Here is a 16891-nt window from a genome sequence, read left to right on the forward strand (position 1 = left end):
TCCTGCCCTCAGCCCGATGCCCTCTCCCCACATCCTCAGCTGTCAAAGCCCTAGTCATCCTTTGAATCCAACCCAGCCCCTGCAGTCAGAACGACTTGCTCACCCTTCCAGAACTCTCCTGGTGTTTTCTCCAGAAACACGGTCAGCGTGAGACGGGTGGTAACGCCGGTGGTGGCGACAATAACGATGACGATAATAGTAATTACTGCGTCAGTCACGGCTCTAGGTGACTAGCGTAATTCATCTCATTCCCACGCCAGCCCTTCGAGGCAGGTACTGTTATCACCTCCATTCTGCAGGAGATCAACCGAGGCACAGAGGGAGACCATCCCTGGACCACGGGTCTAGGAAAGGAACCGCCAGGGTTGTAGCCGCGGCTGTTGGCGTCCAGAACGGGGCGGTCCGGGTACATACTGTCTCCCACGTGCGACGGGAAGCCTGCTGGCACCAGGGAACAAGTGGATTCCCTTGTGGGTTTCCCCGAGCCCAGGCACCGGCCACGTGCAGGAAGGTCCACCGTCAGGGTGATGGTCCGAGCCCCCTGCGGCTGGCCACGCGGGGCTGCGTCTCGGCCCTCGGGTCAGGCTCTGACCTGCAGGCTCCCGGGGACGGCAGGGAAGTCCTCCCCTGGCATGGGTCTGATTCTTCCGTCGCAGGTGATTTACGACGCTCTAAACTTCAGCGGGAAAACTCATCCGTGGCTGCAGAGTCTATTATATTTAATAACCCAGAATCAGCCAGAAGCCCAGGAAGAGTGAATCGTTCCGTCTGCAGCTGGGAAAGGCTGAGGTTAAAGAGAACCCATTCCCAGCTCCAGCCAGAGCTCGCTCTGGAAGCGCGTTGCCTGAGGCTAACCCTCCCCGTCGTCTGCTCAGCTGTCCCAGCCACATCCAGCCGGGACCGACGGCGTCGTCGGCAAACGTAGCTAGGAAGGCGACCCCAGCCCCGTGATGCTCCAGGCCCCGCAGCCCCAGTTTCTCCTTGCGTCGGGCTGTGAGGAACAGCCACTCCTGGGAACCCCGGGAGCCTTGCTGTGTATTCGGAGCACAGAGCTGGCAGGACTCTACTGTCATCTTGTCCAGCCCCGGCTTTCTACCGATCAGGAAGCTGAGGCTTAGAGAGAAGTGGCAGATCTCTGCCCGTCAGAGCCAGGCCCTGAAGCCAGTCCTGCTGGCCCCCGGGCTAACATGGGCTCCGTGCTACACAGAGCGAGTCCCGCTGGGCTCCAGGCAGCAGGGCCAAGGGCAAGGTTTGGGGGAGACCGGGAGAGAGGGGGGACTGGAGGGGGAGCCAGGTTTCCCCGGACGCTCACAGGCGGTCAGGGCAGGAGCCTCCGAGCCGGAGGCTGGGGTCTCCCGTGAGTTTTGTGCTTTGGAGCGAGCGGAAGAGCTCCTGCCGCCTGGGACCGGCAGCGTCACCCTGCACCCGTCACTGAACTTCGCTGTTGCTTCCTCACCCGCAACTCGGGGACGCCCGCCGCCCGAGGCGCCCTGTTCACCTGGCCCAGAGCCGCACGGGGGGTGCTCCCATAATGCGATTCTCGCCCCCCTCCTTTTCCTGGACACGAGGCTCCAGAACAGACAGCGCACACACAAGTCTCTACTTTCCACAGCCATCGAGAAAGGTTAATATCATTAATTGGGCTTCCACTTACGCTTTTATTCTCAAGGCTGATGTTTGTGTTTATCACCCGATCACAGGTAAAGGCACGTGCAGGAATGTGGGGGCCCAGCTGCCGCACGAAACACAAAAGCCAGACACGCGGAGCCACTTTTACCTACCAAGGCTGGCAGGGCAGGCGGCTAAGCGCGGTGAGCTCACTGCAAGTCCTAACTGCTGAGCCCGGGCCCCACGTCTGACTGCACACACTCGGGGCCGACGTCCTGGAGAAGCCAGGAGCCAACAGAACTCCACGACTGATAGCACTGCTGTACTGTCTCAACAGCCTGCCCACCAGGCCGCCCGTTAACCAATGCAGCGATTGGTAAAACTGTCCTCGGTTTCTTTGGAGAGACGGGCGTGCCCTCCTTCCCCTCCCTGCACCCACACCCTCTTCTCTGCCGGACAGAAACCCCAGAATGTCCCGGATGCAGGAGCACAGCTGATTTTACTGCAGCTCTTGGTTCTGACACTGAGACCACAGGCTGCATGCCCTCAGGAGGCGCCGGGGATCGGAGAACCCTGGACTGGGAGGGGCGTGAGAGGGAAAGTCCAACCCGCCCGGGGTCATCCCTGGGGTCCCGGCGGCCAGGGCTCCGCCTCTGCCTCCGTCGGGCTGCCCTGAGGATGAAGCTGCCGTCCTCCTCCTGGGCTAGAGCGCCCCCTTCGCTTCCCCCTTGGCCCCCACCCCATCCGCCAGACGACCACACGCGTGTAACCTAAGTCACGCTCCGCCCCCGCGCCTCCCGAGTTCTTTGGGCCGAGGTTTGTAGACATTTCACATTCTCGCCGCCCTCCCCAGAAAAGCCTGTCACTCTAAGACAGGATACTCGGAGCAGGACCGGGTCCTGTAGAAGTGGGTGAGTCCCCGTGGGCGGCAGCGCCTCACCTGGACAACCCGGACGCTGGGCCCATCCATGCAGGACACCGGAGGCTCTGAGGCTCTCCTGGTGACAGCAGGATGCAGCTGGCCTAAAGGCGGGGCCCCGACGTCTGGACCACAGGGCTCGTGGGAGGGGGACCTCGCGTCAGGCAGGGATGAGGGACCACCCCTGTGGGCATTTCTCCAAGTTACAGAGCTTGGGGCACCTGGGCTACCTCCCGGGCTGTGGGTAGTCAAGTCTGGGTCGGCGAGAGGTCTGGGTACGGGCGGCCAGACCTGGGAAGGACCTTGTGGATGAGATGGCCCGTCGCTCCCGCAGCTCAGAGGGAGAAGCTGAAGCTCAGAGAGATGGGTTTTCCAGGGGCCACAAGCCCATTCGCCGGTTCAACGAATACCTGCCAAGCGTCCTCCCTGTGCCAGGAGCCGTGCCAGGCGCTGCAGGTACAAGAGCGGCCAGAGCGGGGGACAGACCACGGATGACGTCGATCAACGAATGCCGAAGACGATCCGATTGTGGAGAGAACTGAACGGGAAAAGGGGAACGCCGGGAAGAAGCTGCAAAGTGGTGGCGGGGGAGGACCTCACTAGAGAGGTGACGTCCGGGCAAAGTCTTGCAGGAGGCGGATCACTGTGGAAGGAACATTCCAGACACAGGAGGCGGCCAGGGCAGGGGCTGGGAGGCGGGACATACCCGGCGCCGGCAAGGGCGCGCTGTGGTGGAGCTGAGCCGGGCAAGGGCGAGGCCAGGGGGAGCAGGGGCTCGTCACCCGAGGCCGGAGCCGGACGGGGAGACGCCGAGCGTTTGGACGGAAGAGCAACAGGGTCGGATTTGTGTCTCAAGTCCCTGTGGCCGCCGCGTGGGACAGACTGCAGAGTGACAAGGACGAGACCATGGCAACAACCGGGCGACAGACTCGGGCAGCCTGGGGGCGGGCGTCAAGCGCTCCGAAGACGGAGCTCGGAGGCGGGACGTGACAGGAGAGCAGCTGCGTCACGCGAGGTCCAGAAAGCTGCCTCCGCAGAGCTGGGGAGACTTCCGGTGGGGGGCCCGTGGGCGACTCTGCCGGCATGTCAGCCAGCATCCAAGTGAGCATGTCAGGAAGGCCTGCGGACGTGTAAGTCTGGAGTGCAGGAGCAATGACCTCCGAGCTGGAGGCGTCGGCAAATCCACGGCACGGAGGAGAGTGGGGCCCACCGAGGACGCAGAGGGGGAGCCAAGGCTTGGGGTCGCCGGGGTCAGGAGTTTGGGAGCTGGGGGCAGACACGCCGGAATTAGTGGCAAGTTAAGAGGCGCTCGGGACTCCCGGCCTAGAGCCCCGTAGTCTCTGTGATGAGGGCTACGTCTTCCTTGCTCATAAATGTTCCCCCGGAGCCCACAGTGGGGGCCTGGCACATACCGGACACCCAGTAATACTCACGGAGCCGGTGAACTAAAGAAACAGGAGGAGGAGGGCGGTGGCCCCGACTCCCGCCGCCCGGTGGTTCCGGGCCCTCCACCCGCATTGCAGGCCAGCTGGCCCGGGGGCTGGGGGAGCAGGACCCTCCGAGCCAGCGGGGAGCTGTGACGAGCGCAGGGGCAGGAGGGTGTGCCCTGCTGGGAGCTGTGACAAGCGCGGGGGCAGGAGGGTGTGCCCTGCTGGGGGTGATAACAGCCGTCCGGGTTAGGACGCAGAGCAGACCCATCCGGAGCTCAGCTTTCTGCCTGTTAGAAGTCATTAGTGGTTCTGCGGGAAAAGCCAGAAAAAGAAGTTCTATATGGAATAATAAGTTCTTCTATAAGCCACAAACCCCCACTAATTTGCCGTTAATAAACCCACAAACGTAAGATGATTAAAAACTGGCGAGGAAAGAGTTCCTCAACTCCTACAAGGTTGGCCTCAAGCGGCCGCGGGCCTGACGGGCTGACGTCGGGCCAGAGGCAGGAAACCCTGGGCGCCGGCCAGCAGGCAGCTAGAGAAGATTGACCTGCAGCCCCAAACAGACACATCCAAGTCCTGACCCCGGGAATCTATGGACGTGACCCCGTTCGGAAAAAGGGTTTTTTTTTTTTTTTTTTTTTTTGACAAACCCAACTGTATATCCACCCTCCCCATCAACACACAGAACATTTCCATCACCCCTCTTGCCGTTTTCCACTGTTCTGATTTCTATTACTACAGATTAGTTCTGCCTGTTATAGAACTTCACATACAAGAATTCACACAGTGGGTACTTTTTTTTTTTTATGCTTGCTTGCTTTATTTATCTACCTATCTATCTATTTATTTATAGATGGCAGTGTTGGGTCCTCGTTTCTGTGCGAGGGCTTTCTCTAGTTGCGGCGAGCGGGGGCCACTCTTCATCGCGGTGCGCGGGCCTCTCACTGTCACGGCCTCTCTTGTTGCGGAGCACGGGCTCCAGACGCGCAGGCGCAGTAGTTGTGGCGCACGGGCCCAGTTGCTCCGCGGTATGTGGGATCCTCCCGGACCAGGGCTCGAACCCGTGTCCCCTGCATTGGCAGGCGGACTCTCAACCACTGCGCCACCAGGGAAGCCCTGGAAAAAGGGTCTTTGCAGATGTAATTAAGTTGAGGCTCTTCTCAAGATGGTCGGTTTACTGGGGTGGGCCGCGGAGCCAGGGGCGGCAAGGTCCTTCTAAGAAGAGGATGCTCGGAGAGGCCACGTGAAGCAGAGGCAGAGACCGGAGGGAGGACTGACCAGCCCAGGGACACCAGGGACCTCGGCAGCCACCAGACGGTAAGGGGGCACCAGGCAGGTTCCACCACAGACGCTCAGGAGGAACCAACCCCTCCCCACCCGGACTCTGGACCCCCGGCCTCCAGAGATTCATAGGAGAACACATTTCTGCTTTGTCTTGTTTTGTTTTCTTAAAGCCACAAAGTCTGTGGTAATGTGTTATGGCAGCCACCGGAAACTAATACAGTGGCTGTATTATAGATGGCCTGGCTTGGATCCCTGAGGCCCCCCCGCCGGAGAAACTTCCCAGGCTTGCTCTGGGCCACGCTTTCTCTGATTTCTCAGCCCAGGTACCTGGGAAGTCCTGTAATTGGTCTGAGTTCACAGGAGCTGACACTAAATGGAGCGATGTATCAGGAGGCCAGAGGCCTGGGTTCCACCATCACTTACAAACTGTAGACACTTGGGCATCTCACCCCAAATCTCTGGATTTGGTCTCATCTGGAAAGTGGAGGAAACAGTACTTGGCAGGCAGAGCGCTGGCCCACCTCTGATTCCGAATTTCCCGCAGGGGCCGGGCATCCTCATTCTGGGAGCAGAAAGGTGGTGTGGGTACAGGACAGAGTCTGTCCTGTCTGCCTCCAGCTGGGCTTTCCTGCAGGGTCTGAACTGGTGAGGGGAGCGTCGGGGGGAACGGCGGCCGCGTTCCCACAGGCCTCTCCCAGCGCGATCAGACTCCCTGGGAGCGCAGGAGGCCCGCACCCACCCGCCGCCAGGAGCCTGTTTTGTTCTGCGCACCGGGAGGGCGGGATGGCAGCCCGAGCCCCGGCCCCGCCCCTGCCCTGATCACCTGGGTGTGCGGGCTGTTTGCGAGTAAAAGAGCGACGCCTGGTGCATGTTTACCTCAGTTACTCCTCGTGCAGATGAGGGGGTGAAGCCTCCTGCTCTGACTGACCCAGCCGGGCACGTGTAGAACCGGGGGTGGGACCCAGGCAGCCTAGCCTTCAGAGCAGAGGTCACAACAGAAGCCGCGTGGCCACGGGTGTCCCCATGCTATGCTGGGGCCCCGCGTGACTCTGTGTGTGTGCGTGTGTGTATGTGTGTGCCTGCACCTGGCCCCTCCTCCCCAGGTGGAAGGGTCAGGCCACAGACGGAGCCAAACCACAGCTCGGGCAGGAGGGTTTGATGAGAAGGGTCTAAGCGCAAAGATGCCGCCCCAGGGAGACTTGCCCTTCCAGAGAGACGCGCACACAAAAGCTCCAGGGTAACAGCGGGGCTGCAGAGCAGGCCAATTATGCAACAAGTCAAGGTTTGACTACCTATCCTTCCCCCTTTCGTTCTCCCAGCCACTCCCCCATCTGCATCTGGCCGCCCCTCCGGCCCCCCCAGCGAGCTGCGGGCCATCGAGGACAAGAATGCACTCTCCCCCTTTTTACTGGGAGATCAAAAGTTGGAAGAAGAACTCAGCCCTCAGGGGTTGGGCGGGAGGGTGCTGAGATCGAGGCCCCGGGAGGAGGAGGGGTTGGGGCGCGGCTGGTCCCCATGGGGTGCCATCTCCGTCAGAGCTCTGCACAGGGCTCTCCTTTAATCCAGCGTCACCGAGGGCGGGGAATTGCAGATTGGGTCCCATGCCGGGAAGACCGGCCGGGCTGCAGGCTTTGCCCCCCGCGGTGCAGGTCTCTCGGCCTTGGCCTTCCCGTCCGTAAAGTGGACGCAGGCCCTGGGCTTTGTGCAGTGAGCCAAGCACTGCCGCGGATGAAAGGTGAGTGGGCGCCAGCGGCAGCAGCTCTGAAGCTCAGCCAGTGCCAGCCGAGCCCAACGCCCTGCGCTGCCACCCAGGGCTCGCTGAGAAAGAATCAAGCAGCGCGCCCCGACCGTGAAGAAACAGCGCCAGTCGGCTTTTTAGAGGTGCCAACCCACACCCAGCGTGTGCCCCCTCCCCAGCCAACTTCCCGGCAGAGCTAACAGCCCCACCCGGCCCCGGGCAGCCGCACTGGCCTCCCTGCTGCTCTCTGGGCGCCAGGCAGCTCCAAACCTGCCCCAGCGCTCCGTATCCCCCAGGGAGGGCGGCTGTGGCCCAGGCCTCGAGGGGGTGCTGGCCACCCCTACATCCGGGGCCCCAGGCACCCAGCACACGGCAGGCTTGCACAGGTCACATGTGGCACAGAGACTGGGCACTGGCTGGGGGCTTCGGTGTGTTTTCTCAGTTAACCCCCCGGGTCTGCTCTGTCCCCACGGAGGGTAACTCCCGGGGGCCCCGCCAGCTCCCCAGACGTCCATTCCCCGGCATGTGACCGAGCGGCCTAGACTGTCCCGTTTACCTGTCTGGCCACCTGTGACAGCTGGCAGGGGACAGGGGGGCAAGCAGCCCAAGCCATGCGCAGTGGCAAGGAGATGCCCAGCTTGCCTGACCCCAGGCTGGGGCTCCCCAGCCCGCCGGGCATCAGGTTGAAGGTGGAGAGGCTAGAAGAGCTGCGCCCCATCCAGAGAGCCCAGGACAGCCCCGAGCTCTGGTTCCCACCTCCTGTCCGCTTCCCTCTGTGGCCACAAAGGCAGACAGCCCGGCCCCCAGCGCAGAGGGCCCAGCCCAGCCCCCCTCCTCAGGTCACAGCTTGCCTCCCACATTTTCTCCTCTGCTGCTTCAGATGCTTGCAAACCCCTCCCCTCAGGAATGACACTTCGTGTGTTGGGGGGCGGCGAGAGGACCGGCACCGTGAGTGAGTGGGGGGCTCACCCTTGCTGGCCTGGGGTCCTGCTCTGCCCCGTGCCCTCCCAGGCCTGCAGCCGGCGGCTAAGGTGCAGCCCCTCCCCTTCCCGGGGGCCGGCTGTTGGCTCCAGGGGGGTGCGTCCAGCCCGCTCTGAGGGGGCCGCGGGACCGCAGAGGAGGTGCTGAGGGCTTGGGTGCCTTCTGACCGCAGCTGAATTCCAGGATGATGATGGGCGAATAATGTGGCTTTTCCAGAGTCCACAGCCTGGGCGCCGAACGGGTGCCTCCTGCCAGGCTTTCCGAGAGTGAGAGCAGCTGGAGACCCTCTCTCCGCCAGCAGCCGCTCTCCCACGGTGGGGGGTGGGGGCTGGGGGTCACTGCTGCCAAGCCAGCCCCGCCCCACCCAAGCCTTCCGCTTCCAGGCTTAATATCCTCATTCTCCTCGCAATTCCATTTCCGTCTAAGATCTCATTGTTTTGGCCTCTCTGCGGGCAGGGCCACCCTGAACTCCCAGGAGGCAAAGCCCACACACTGGAGAATGGAACCCACTGGGAGCGACACCCCAGAGAAAGGCCACGTCCCAGCACCCCAGTCCTGCCGCTTCCCCTCCGCCAGCCCACGCCAGGACTCCCGTCACCAGCAGGACAGACCCCCCACCCGGCACTCACAGAGTCTCCAGGTTGTGCAGCCCCTCGAAGCTGTGGGTCCCCAGATGCTGGACGTGGTTGTTATGGAGATGCCTGTGTGGGAGGAGAGCCGGGTCAGGACAGGTGAGCGCAGCATGGGGCTGGGGCGGGGAAGCAGACGCGCTCACGGAGGAGGCATGGACAGTGACCCCAGCGGGTCCGCCTTGGTCTCCAGGGACAAACTGACAGGCCAAGATGGACTTGGGAAGCCACAATGTCCAAGGCTGGAGTGGCCAGGGGCTACGCTGTTCAGACTTCCTATCGAAGGAAAAAACCAGAGGCACTCTCCAGGCCGAGGCGAAGCAGGCTCCCACCGGGCTCCCACCGGGCTTGAGGGGAGAGGCCCGATGTCGGGGCCCCGGCTGGGGCTTCTTCTAGGGGACCCAGCCGCCTGGGTCAGTAGCCAGACGCACTTGTGGGAGCCGGCAGCAAACCACTGCAGACAGCGTGTCCTTAAAGGTGAGCTTTCTGTTACAGCCGGAGGGAACTGTGGGCCAGCTTGGAGACAGAGACGGTGAGGCCAGGGGCGCCAAGGAAGGCTTCTTGGAGGCAGTGGCCCCGCGCAGGACCACAGGGTCGGGGACGCAGACACGCAGGGGTAGGGCGCACCAGGTGGAGGCGACATGAGGACAGAGGCGGCCGGGGGCGGGGGTGAGGGCTCGGCCGGAGCACACGGTGGGGAGAGAGGCCCGAGGTCAGTCTGGGGGACTTCCAAGGTCAAGAGCGAGTTGAAAGTAAGTGACAGAATACTCTTCTCCCAATTCCTAGTGAGACGAGCAAAAATAGCAGAGACAGGCCCCCGCCCCACCCCCAATACTGCGAGTAGCAGCACAGCCAGGGCAGAGGCACAGCGTAAACAAACAGCAAAGACTGTGGCCAAGGCAACGTCCTCATCAGAAACTGAACTGGTGAGAAAACAAGATCCTGAGAATTCTCCCTGCAGTCCCCAGATCTGAAGAGAGGCGGCTGTGGATGTCCTCTTCCCTCCCCACTGCTGGCTTCCCGGGGAAGAGGGGAAGGCAAAGCAAAATGAAGGCTCCGGGCTCCCCATGCATTGAGGGAACGAGCCGAAGCCCAAGGGAAAGCCTGCGTGGAGGGAGCAGACTCCTGCCCTTACCACAGCCTGACCCCGCCGGGGACCACCCCGCCCGCACCGCCCGCCTGACCCCGCCGGGGACCACCCCGCCCGCACCGCGCGCCTGACCCCGCCGGGGACCACCCCGCCCGCACCGCGCGCCTGACCCCGCCGGGGACCACCCCGCCTGCACCAGTGCACCTGGGCGCCCACAGGCAGGTGGACCCTCATTTACCCACGGCTCTGGCCCACAAAGCACAGCCCTTGGGGAGAGCCGAGGGGGCCAAGGTGATGCAGCTGTCCCAGCAGAAGCCAGAAAGAGAAATCACACGGCAATTGTGCAAACACACAACAGGAAGAGCGGAAGAGAGACGCCCAGGCCAGGTGAAGTCCCAAGCCTAGAAGAAAATGTTAACAGATGAACAAGCAGCAGGACATTTATCACAGCTGCCTTCTGCTGCAAAACAACCCAGTAAAACATTCCAAAGACAGCATTTCTAAGTGAAAGCAAAAATGACATTGGAGAGTAAGGAAATGAATTGAGAACCAAAAATACATCAGTAAAAAACCAGTCAGGGGCTTCCCTGGTGGCGCAGTGGTTGCGCGTCCGCCTGCTAATGCAGGGGAGCCGGGTTCGCGTCCCGGTCTGGGAGGGTCCCGCATGCCGCGGAGCCGCTGGGCCCGTGGGCCGTGGCCGCTGGGCCTGCGCGTCCGGAGCCTGCGCTACATCAGTAAAAAACCAGTCAGTAGGGCTTCCCTGGTGGCGCAGTGGTTAAGAATCCGCCTGCCAGTGCAGGGGCCACAGGTGGGCTCAACGACCAGATCCCAACTGGTTCCCAGATCCCTGGTCCAGGAAGATCCCACATGCCGTGGAGCAATGAAGCCCGTGCGCCACAACTACTGATCCTGTGCTCTAGAGCCCACGAGCCAAAACTACTGAGCCCGTGCGCCACAACTGCTGAAGCCTGCGCGCCTAGAACCCGTGCTCCGCAACAAGAGAAGCCACTGCAATGAGAAGCCCGTGCACCGCAACGAAGAGTAGCCCCCGCTCGCCGCAACTAGAGAAAGCCCGCGCGCAGCAACGAAGACCCAACGCAGCCAAAAATAAATAAATAATAATAATTAAAAAAAACTAGTCAATAAGTTTGAGACAAGGAACAGTACAGACACTGCTGGCAGTGGAATGGGTGTCAGAGAAAAAGCCTGAGCTGAAATGGTGAGCTTGGCTGCATGAGAGCGAAAGGCTAAAACAGCTAGAAACTCATCGATGTGAGTCAGCGCGGGGCTGTCGACGTCTCTGAGGGCCAGGATCCAAACATGAGACAAAAGGCGCATTCAAAATGCAACACCAAAGAAAACTCTCCGCGATAAACAATGAAATCCGCAGGTCAAAAGCATACATTGTTTCAGGAAAATTGGATGCAGAAAATTCCACACTGTGTCATATTCTAGTGAAGCTATTACGGTTCAAGGATTAAAACACACCTTCAGGAAGGAAAAGGAAATCACGTACATGGGGAAGAAATCACACTGGCCTCCAAGACGTTCAGATGCAGAGGCAACAGGCAGACCCCGTCCTACGCGGTGGGTAAGGCCGGGGGTCTTGAGAGAACGGGGTCCTTCCCCACCTGCTCCGTGCCCAGGAGGCGGACAGACCCACCGCAGGGGCTTGGCTGTGATAGAGAGAACACAGCCCTGGCTTCTGGGAACGAGCCCCGCCCTCCACGCTTCCCTCGCGGTCACCAAACTCCCCTTTCCCGCACCTCCCGCTGAAGCTCATCTCCGTCCCCAACCCGTCCCCCAGCCCCGCCAGCCCTCTGGTCCGCAGCATCTCAGCTTCTGACCGTGCGGCCCAGGCCTGCAGACGACGACTCGGTCACCCCAGGCATCCCGAGCGCCTTCTGCAGGCCAGCCTGCTGGGGCTTACGGTCCAGAGGAAGAGATGAGACCCCACACAGGACAGCACTGCCGTCCAGTTCAGCGCCCCCTGGTCCCCTGAGGGCCGCGCAGAGCAGCCTGACCAAGGCCCAGGGATCGGGTTGAAACGAAGCCCCTCTCCACCCGCTGGTTGCCTCACGCCTGCGGCCAGACCTCCGTCCACCCACCTTCTTCCTCTGCCTCCGCGCTTTCCTGCAGCTCAGCCCTCGGTCCTGGACGGTTCTCTCCAGCACACTCTGCCCTGCAAGGTCACCGGCCACGGCAGCCTCTCTCCCCCGTCCCAGGGCCGGAGGAGTTGAAGGGCAGGGGCAATGCTTATGGGCCTTCTCCTCTCTCAGCATCGTGGGCTCCTGGGCCCTTCCCCTCCTGTGCCCGGTGGCCCCCCGGCCCCTCCTGGATCCGCGGTAGCCGAACTCCCCCACTCGCGCCCCCGACCTTGGCCTCCCACCCTGTGAAAACCTCACGTCAGACGGATTCTTCCTTCACCACGTCCCTCAGGGCCACGCCTCTGTCTCCTCCCTAAGCTGGACTTTGCCTCCTAGATCCAGTCTCCCCTGTTCCCGCCCATCCTTCAAACCAGACTCCAACCCCCGGCTCGCCTCCAGCCCCCGCCGCCCCGCGCAGGCCCCAGCCAGACTCCTGCTCTGACTCTATGAGTCCCCAGACTCACCTGCCCGGCCCGCTCTCTGGCCACACTGGCGTGCTCGCCTCAGCCAACGCCCCGACGCCCCCGTGTCTTTGCTGACACCTGCTTGGAGCCCCTGCTCCCCACCTGTCTACTCTAAGCCCGCTTTCCGGCCCAGGACGGCCCCCGGACCAGCAGGCGCCCCCCTTCCCTCCCCCAGCTGCTTCGGCCGCGCTGAGCCCCTGAGACGAGCCAGACTCAGCGTCCGGTCCCCTCGGCCTGAGCTAAGCGACAGCGCGGCTGTCCCTCCCACCAGCATCCTGCTACGGGGACTGGCCCGCCAGCCTCTGAGGCGGCGGCCGGCTCTCCGCCCCCGGACCCTGCAGAGCCCCCACGGGGCTCCGTACACCCTCCGCTGCTCGCTTGTCGCGGGCCCATCGTGAGGCCCGCATTTTTCCAGTAGTCTTGTCTCTCAAAGACCCGACGCCGTTTATTCCCAGGGAACATTACGATGTCACAGGGCATCACCAAAGCTGGGCTCAGCCACGCCACTGTGTTTAGCCGCCGTCAATACCCCCACCGGCGCCCAGAAGGAGGACCGTGTGGCCGTGCTGACAGAGGATGCGGTTCGGGAGGATGTCGGTCCCCCTTCCCCAGCCTCCCAGGACAGAGAATCAGACAGACTCATGCCTGCTTCTTCATCTCTCAAACGGAGCCAAGCCTCGTCCGCTCCCTCGTTTGGAAAATCGTACCAGATTTCCAAGGGCAGGGGAGGCCTTACGTCCCCTCGGCAATTAGGACGTAACCCAAAGCAACTGCACGGGACCTCCAAGCCCTTGGCAATTACCCTGTGAACTCTGCACTCCAAAGTTCCGGTGGGTGGGGGATGGTGGGGGGAGGGCAGAGTTTACACCCGGCTCCAGTTCCTGCCAGGGATGCTATCTCCCAGGGAATTACCCAACGGGGCTCTGCTGTCTAATTACAGCGCTGGCTTCTCTCTCCTTCTCCAGGCCTGGGGATGAGGTGAGTTTATCCCACCCCTGTGCCAAAGCACAAGACTGCATCCACCCATTGCCCGACTGGCAAACATGGTGGAAATCATTCAGGAGATTCTTGGCATGCATTCCCATTAGTACGGTATAGCTACAATATCTGCGTATAACAGCAGAGGAAATCGCAGCTTAATTCCTCTCTCCCAGTCTCTCAGAGCACTTCTTATGTCGCCTGGCCTCACAATAGCCCCACACGCAGACCAGAAGGTTCAGAACCCTCAGGGACACAGCCAAGAGCGGAGCTGTCCAGGGCGGACACGCCGCGTCCGGGTGGGGCGAGGGGTAGCACTCACGGCACCACGAGGCCGGACAGGTTCCGGAAGGCGTAGTCGGGGATGTGGCCTATGCGGTTCAGGGCCAGGGTCACGGCCTGCAGGGCGCGGAGACTGCCAAGGGCCCTGATGGGGATCTCGGTGAGCACGCTGTCATCCAGCCACAGGTGGCGGAGGGGGGACAGCCCCTCGAAGCTCCTGTCTGGGACCAGGGAGACGAGGTCGGCATCGAGGCGCCTGGTGGAGAGAGGGGAGGGTCAGCGCCGTGCCGGTGCAGCCTCCGAGGTGCCTGGGAATAAGGGACCCCGGGGTTCGCCTCGGCTCCACGCCGCAGCTTTTGGCCCTTTCCGCCCTGCATTCCCGTCGGTGACCCAAGGCTGGACCCACAGCCCAGCTGTGGACCACCGTGTTCCTTCCCCCTGCCACGCTCAAGCTCCTCATCTGTGCCGCGGCTCCCCTGCTCGGGGGACGCTGTTCTCCCCAGCCCCGTCCACTCTGAGGCCGGATAACAGAGATGTTCCCACCATGGACACGGGGACAGCTCCTCCCTGGACGTGGCCAAAGGAAATGCCTCCTCAAAACCACAGGCCGCTCCCTACTGCTCGGCCCTGGAGACCCTGCTCCCCGGCTCAAGGGCCCGGGTGTTGACGGGGCTCCCTGCTTGGCTGATGGCCTACGGGAGGCTCCTGGATGTCAGAACAGGCAGACGGATGGTGGACGGTCTGGTCTGTCCACAGGCAGAGGGTCCACGGTGGCAGAGGACTTCTGATGTGAGGTCTAGACACTCTTGGCAGCCAGCAGGACAAGGAGACGGCCCGTGCCAGCTTTTCACAGCTGTGCCCAAGCCACGATGTCCTTGACCAATGTGCCTCCTGGTCCAGGGCTCGGGCTGAAAAACCCCAGCACCCCATGCAGCTGGTCCCACAGGGATGAGACAAGCTGGCCTGTGGCCGTGGATCTGCCCCTGGACAGATCTGCTGTCTTGAGGGGCTTTGCACTGAGGCCTGGTCCTCTGTGCGGGCAGATGGCACCTACGTCATGGCAACGCCAGCCCTCAACCACACAGGCCCGAAGGCCCCGTCATGCTGAGCCTAAGAAAGACTGGGCGGTGGCGGAGGTGCCTTTCTTCCATCCCAGCAGCACGAGCCCAGGACAACCGGCAGCGCTCCTGTCTGTTCCCGGAGCCGTTTCACCAGTGTCCCTCCCACCCCTGGGAGAAACCCCCAGGCTCACCAGCAGGGGAGCCGTGGGTGAATGGGCAGACGCAGGAGGCTTGGATAGGAGAGCAAACCGACCAGGACAGGCCCCGAAAGCTGCAACTAGGCAAGACCTCCACCCACATCAGACCTGCCCTGACGGCCACAGGCCCTTCAGTGAGTGCCTGTCCCTCGGGCACCGTCGTCAGACCCTCGATGGTCTGACTGTGCTGGTGACCTGGGGAGCACAGGTGGGAACAGACTCCAAGAGCCTCCCCAGATGGCCTGGTTCAGAAGGCCAGGGTGGGGCCTGGAATCTGCTTCTAAAGAGTGCCCTGGGTGTTTCTACACACAGGCAGTTTGCAAAGTGCTGGATAAGCATCGGCTACAAAGAGGACGGTGTCCCGCCCTTCACGACTCAGTGGGAAGGCCGGAAGACGGTCCCAGCGCAGTGTGACGGCTGGGGAGGCGTTAGGAGCGGCCTCCAGGTGGAGGTGATGACTGTCACCTGGAGACGTGGCCAACTGGGAGGAATCAGCCAGTGGAGGAGGAGGGAGGCGTGTGGGCAACAGAGCATCTTGCGGGGGACCCAAGCAGCCAGGCCCAGGTGGGGCTTCAGGAAGGGCAAGGGGGAAGCTGGAAGGAGCAGGGCAGGTGCAGCCAGCGAGGCAGGCAGGGCTGGAGCTTGAGGGCCCGGCGAGCGATTCTGTGTTCTGCGTCAGGGACAGGGGGAGCCGGGGAGGGTTGTAAACAAAGAAGGACGTGGCCAGGTTTCTGGTGTTGAGGAGGGGCCCGCCTGGAGGCGGGCAGATGGGCGAAAAGACAGGTGCTCTGCACGAGCACCTCGCCCAGAAAGGCACAGGCACGTCCGTGGGAGCTCGTGGGGTGAGCGTGACCGCTGCAGGGTCCAGACCCCAAAGGGTCCTCTCCTGAAGGAGCCCCTGTTGCCCTGACCGGGGATGTCACGGCGCCGGCCTGGCAAGCTCCCTGGCACGGGACCGTGCCCGGCAGTTCGAGGAGCCTTCGGCATCCCCTGCAAAGCACCCCGCGCGGGACGCCCCTTCCCCTCACACCCCTGCCCAGTGTGCCACCACAGACCCTCGGAGGCGGCGCCTGAAGCCTCATCCTCATACAGTCGGAGGCCCCGTTTACCAAGCGGCACCTGCTCTGTTCCGGGGCATTGTAGGTACCAAGTCATTTAATTTCACAGCCTGTGAGGTTCACATTTTGCAAATGAGGAAAAGGAGGTGCAGGGAGGTTAAGTTACTTGCGCCAGGTCACACGTCTAGGAAGTGGGGAGGCTGGGACTCAAGCCCAGGCAATCCGGCTCCAGATAACTTCACACCGCTAGCCGGCACGCTGTACCGCCGGCACGCCCCTGGGTTCCCGCGCCTCGCGGTCTCTGTACCGACCTGCGGCTCCTCGCTCGGCCCCAGCCACCATCTCCCGCACCCGCGCTCACGCACCGCCTCTGCACCCCGTCGAGCAGGCCTGGCCGCACCGGCTCCGTCACCGCCCCGCCCCGCCCGCCCCTGGCCCCGGGCATCAGATCGTCCTCTGGCGGTGCGGTCCACAGACCGTAAGCTCAGCACCACCAGGGAGGTGGTCCGAAAGGCAGAGTCTGAGGCCCCGTCCCAGACTTTCTGGGGCAGAGCCTGAATTCTAACCTGGCTCCCAGGTCATCGGCTGGGTCATAAGCACGTTAATGTCTCCCAAGCACCGAGCCAGGCCTTCCAGAGCTTCTGACGCTCTGGTCGGCGGCAGGGACGGCTGGACGGGAGAGGGAGCCTGGACGGGGAGCCAGACGTTTCGTCCTGTGGTCAGCGCTCGGCTGGCCCTGGGGCCGTGCTCTGGGGTTCGGTCACCCATCACTCCAGGCCCCGGGCTCCAGCACCCCCTCCTGGGCACGTCATCTCCCGCACCCTCCACGACACACCGTTCACAGACAGCAGTGTCCTCAAATAAACAGGGGAGCGACCCCCCCCCCGCCTGGGGCTGGCCGAGCCACCAGGCGTGGTCTTGCTCTGACACCCGTTCCACCACGGTGGGACTCTCACCCTCACCTCGGCCCCGTCCACAGAGACCCCAGCAGATGTCCGGAGGCTCCTCTTCATCCTGGGAGA

The 16891-nt window shown here is 62.5% G+C and overlaps 1 protein-coding gene across 1 annotated transcript in view; it reads right to left on the reverse strand.

The window, feature by feature from the left end:
• The window catches only part of LGR6 (leucine rich repeat containing G protein-coupled receptor 6), a 102400-nt gene that overhangs the window by 21224 nt on the left and 64285 nt on the right, over nucleotides 1-16891 (reverse strand). Inside the window, exons 5-6 of the mRNA XM_024130576.1 lie at nucleotides 13594-13809; nucleotides 8593-8664 (exon numbers count right to left, since the gene is read on the reverse strand). Coding sequence (XP_023986344.1) covers nucleotides 8593-8664; nucleotides 13594-13809 — 288 coding nt within the window. The remainder of the gene's footprint in view (nucleotides 1-8592; nucleotides 8665-13593; nucleotides 13810-16891) is intronic.

This window comes from Physeter macrocephalus, chromosome 4 (assembly GCF_002837175.3).
Source record: "Physeter macrocephalus isolate SW-GA chromosome 4, ASM283717v5, whole genome shotgun sequence".
Classification (NCBI taxonomy): domain Eukaryota; kingdom Metazoa; phylum Chordata; class Mammalia; order Artiodactyla; family Physeteridae; genus Physeter; species Physeter macrocephalus.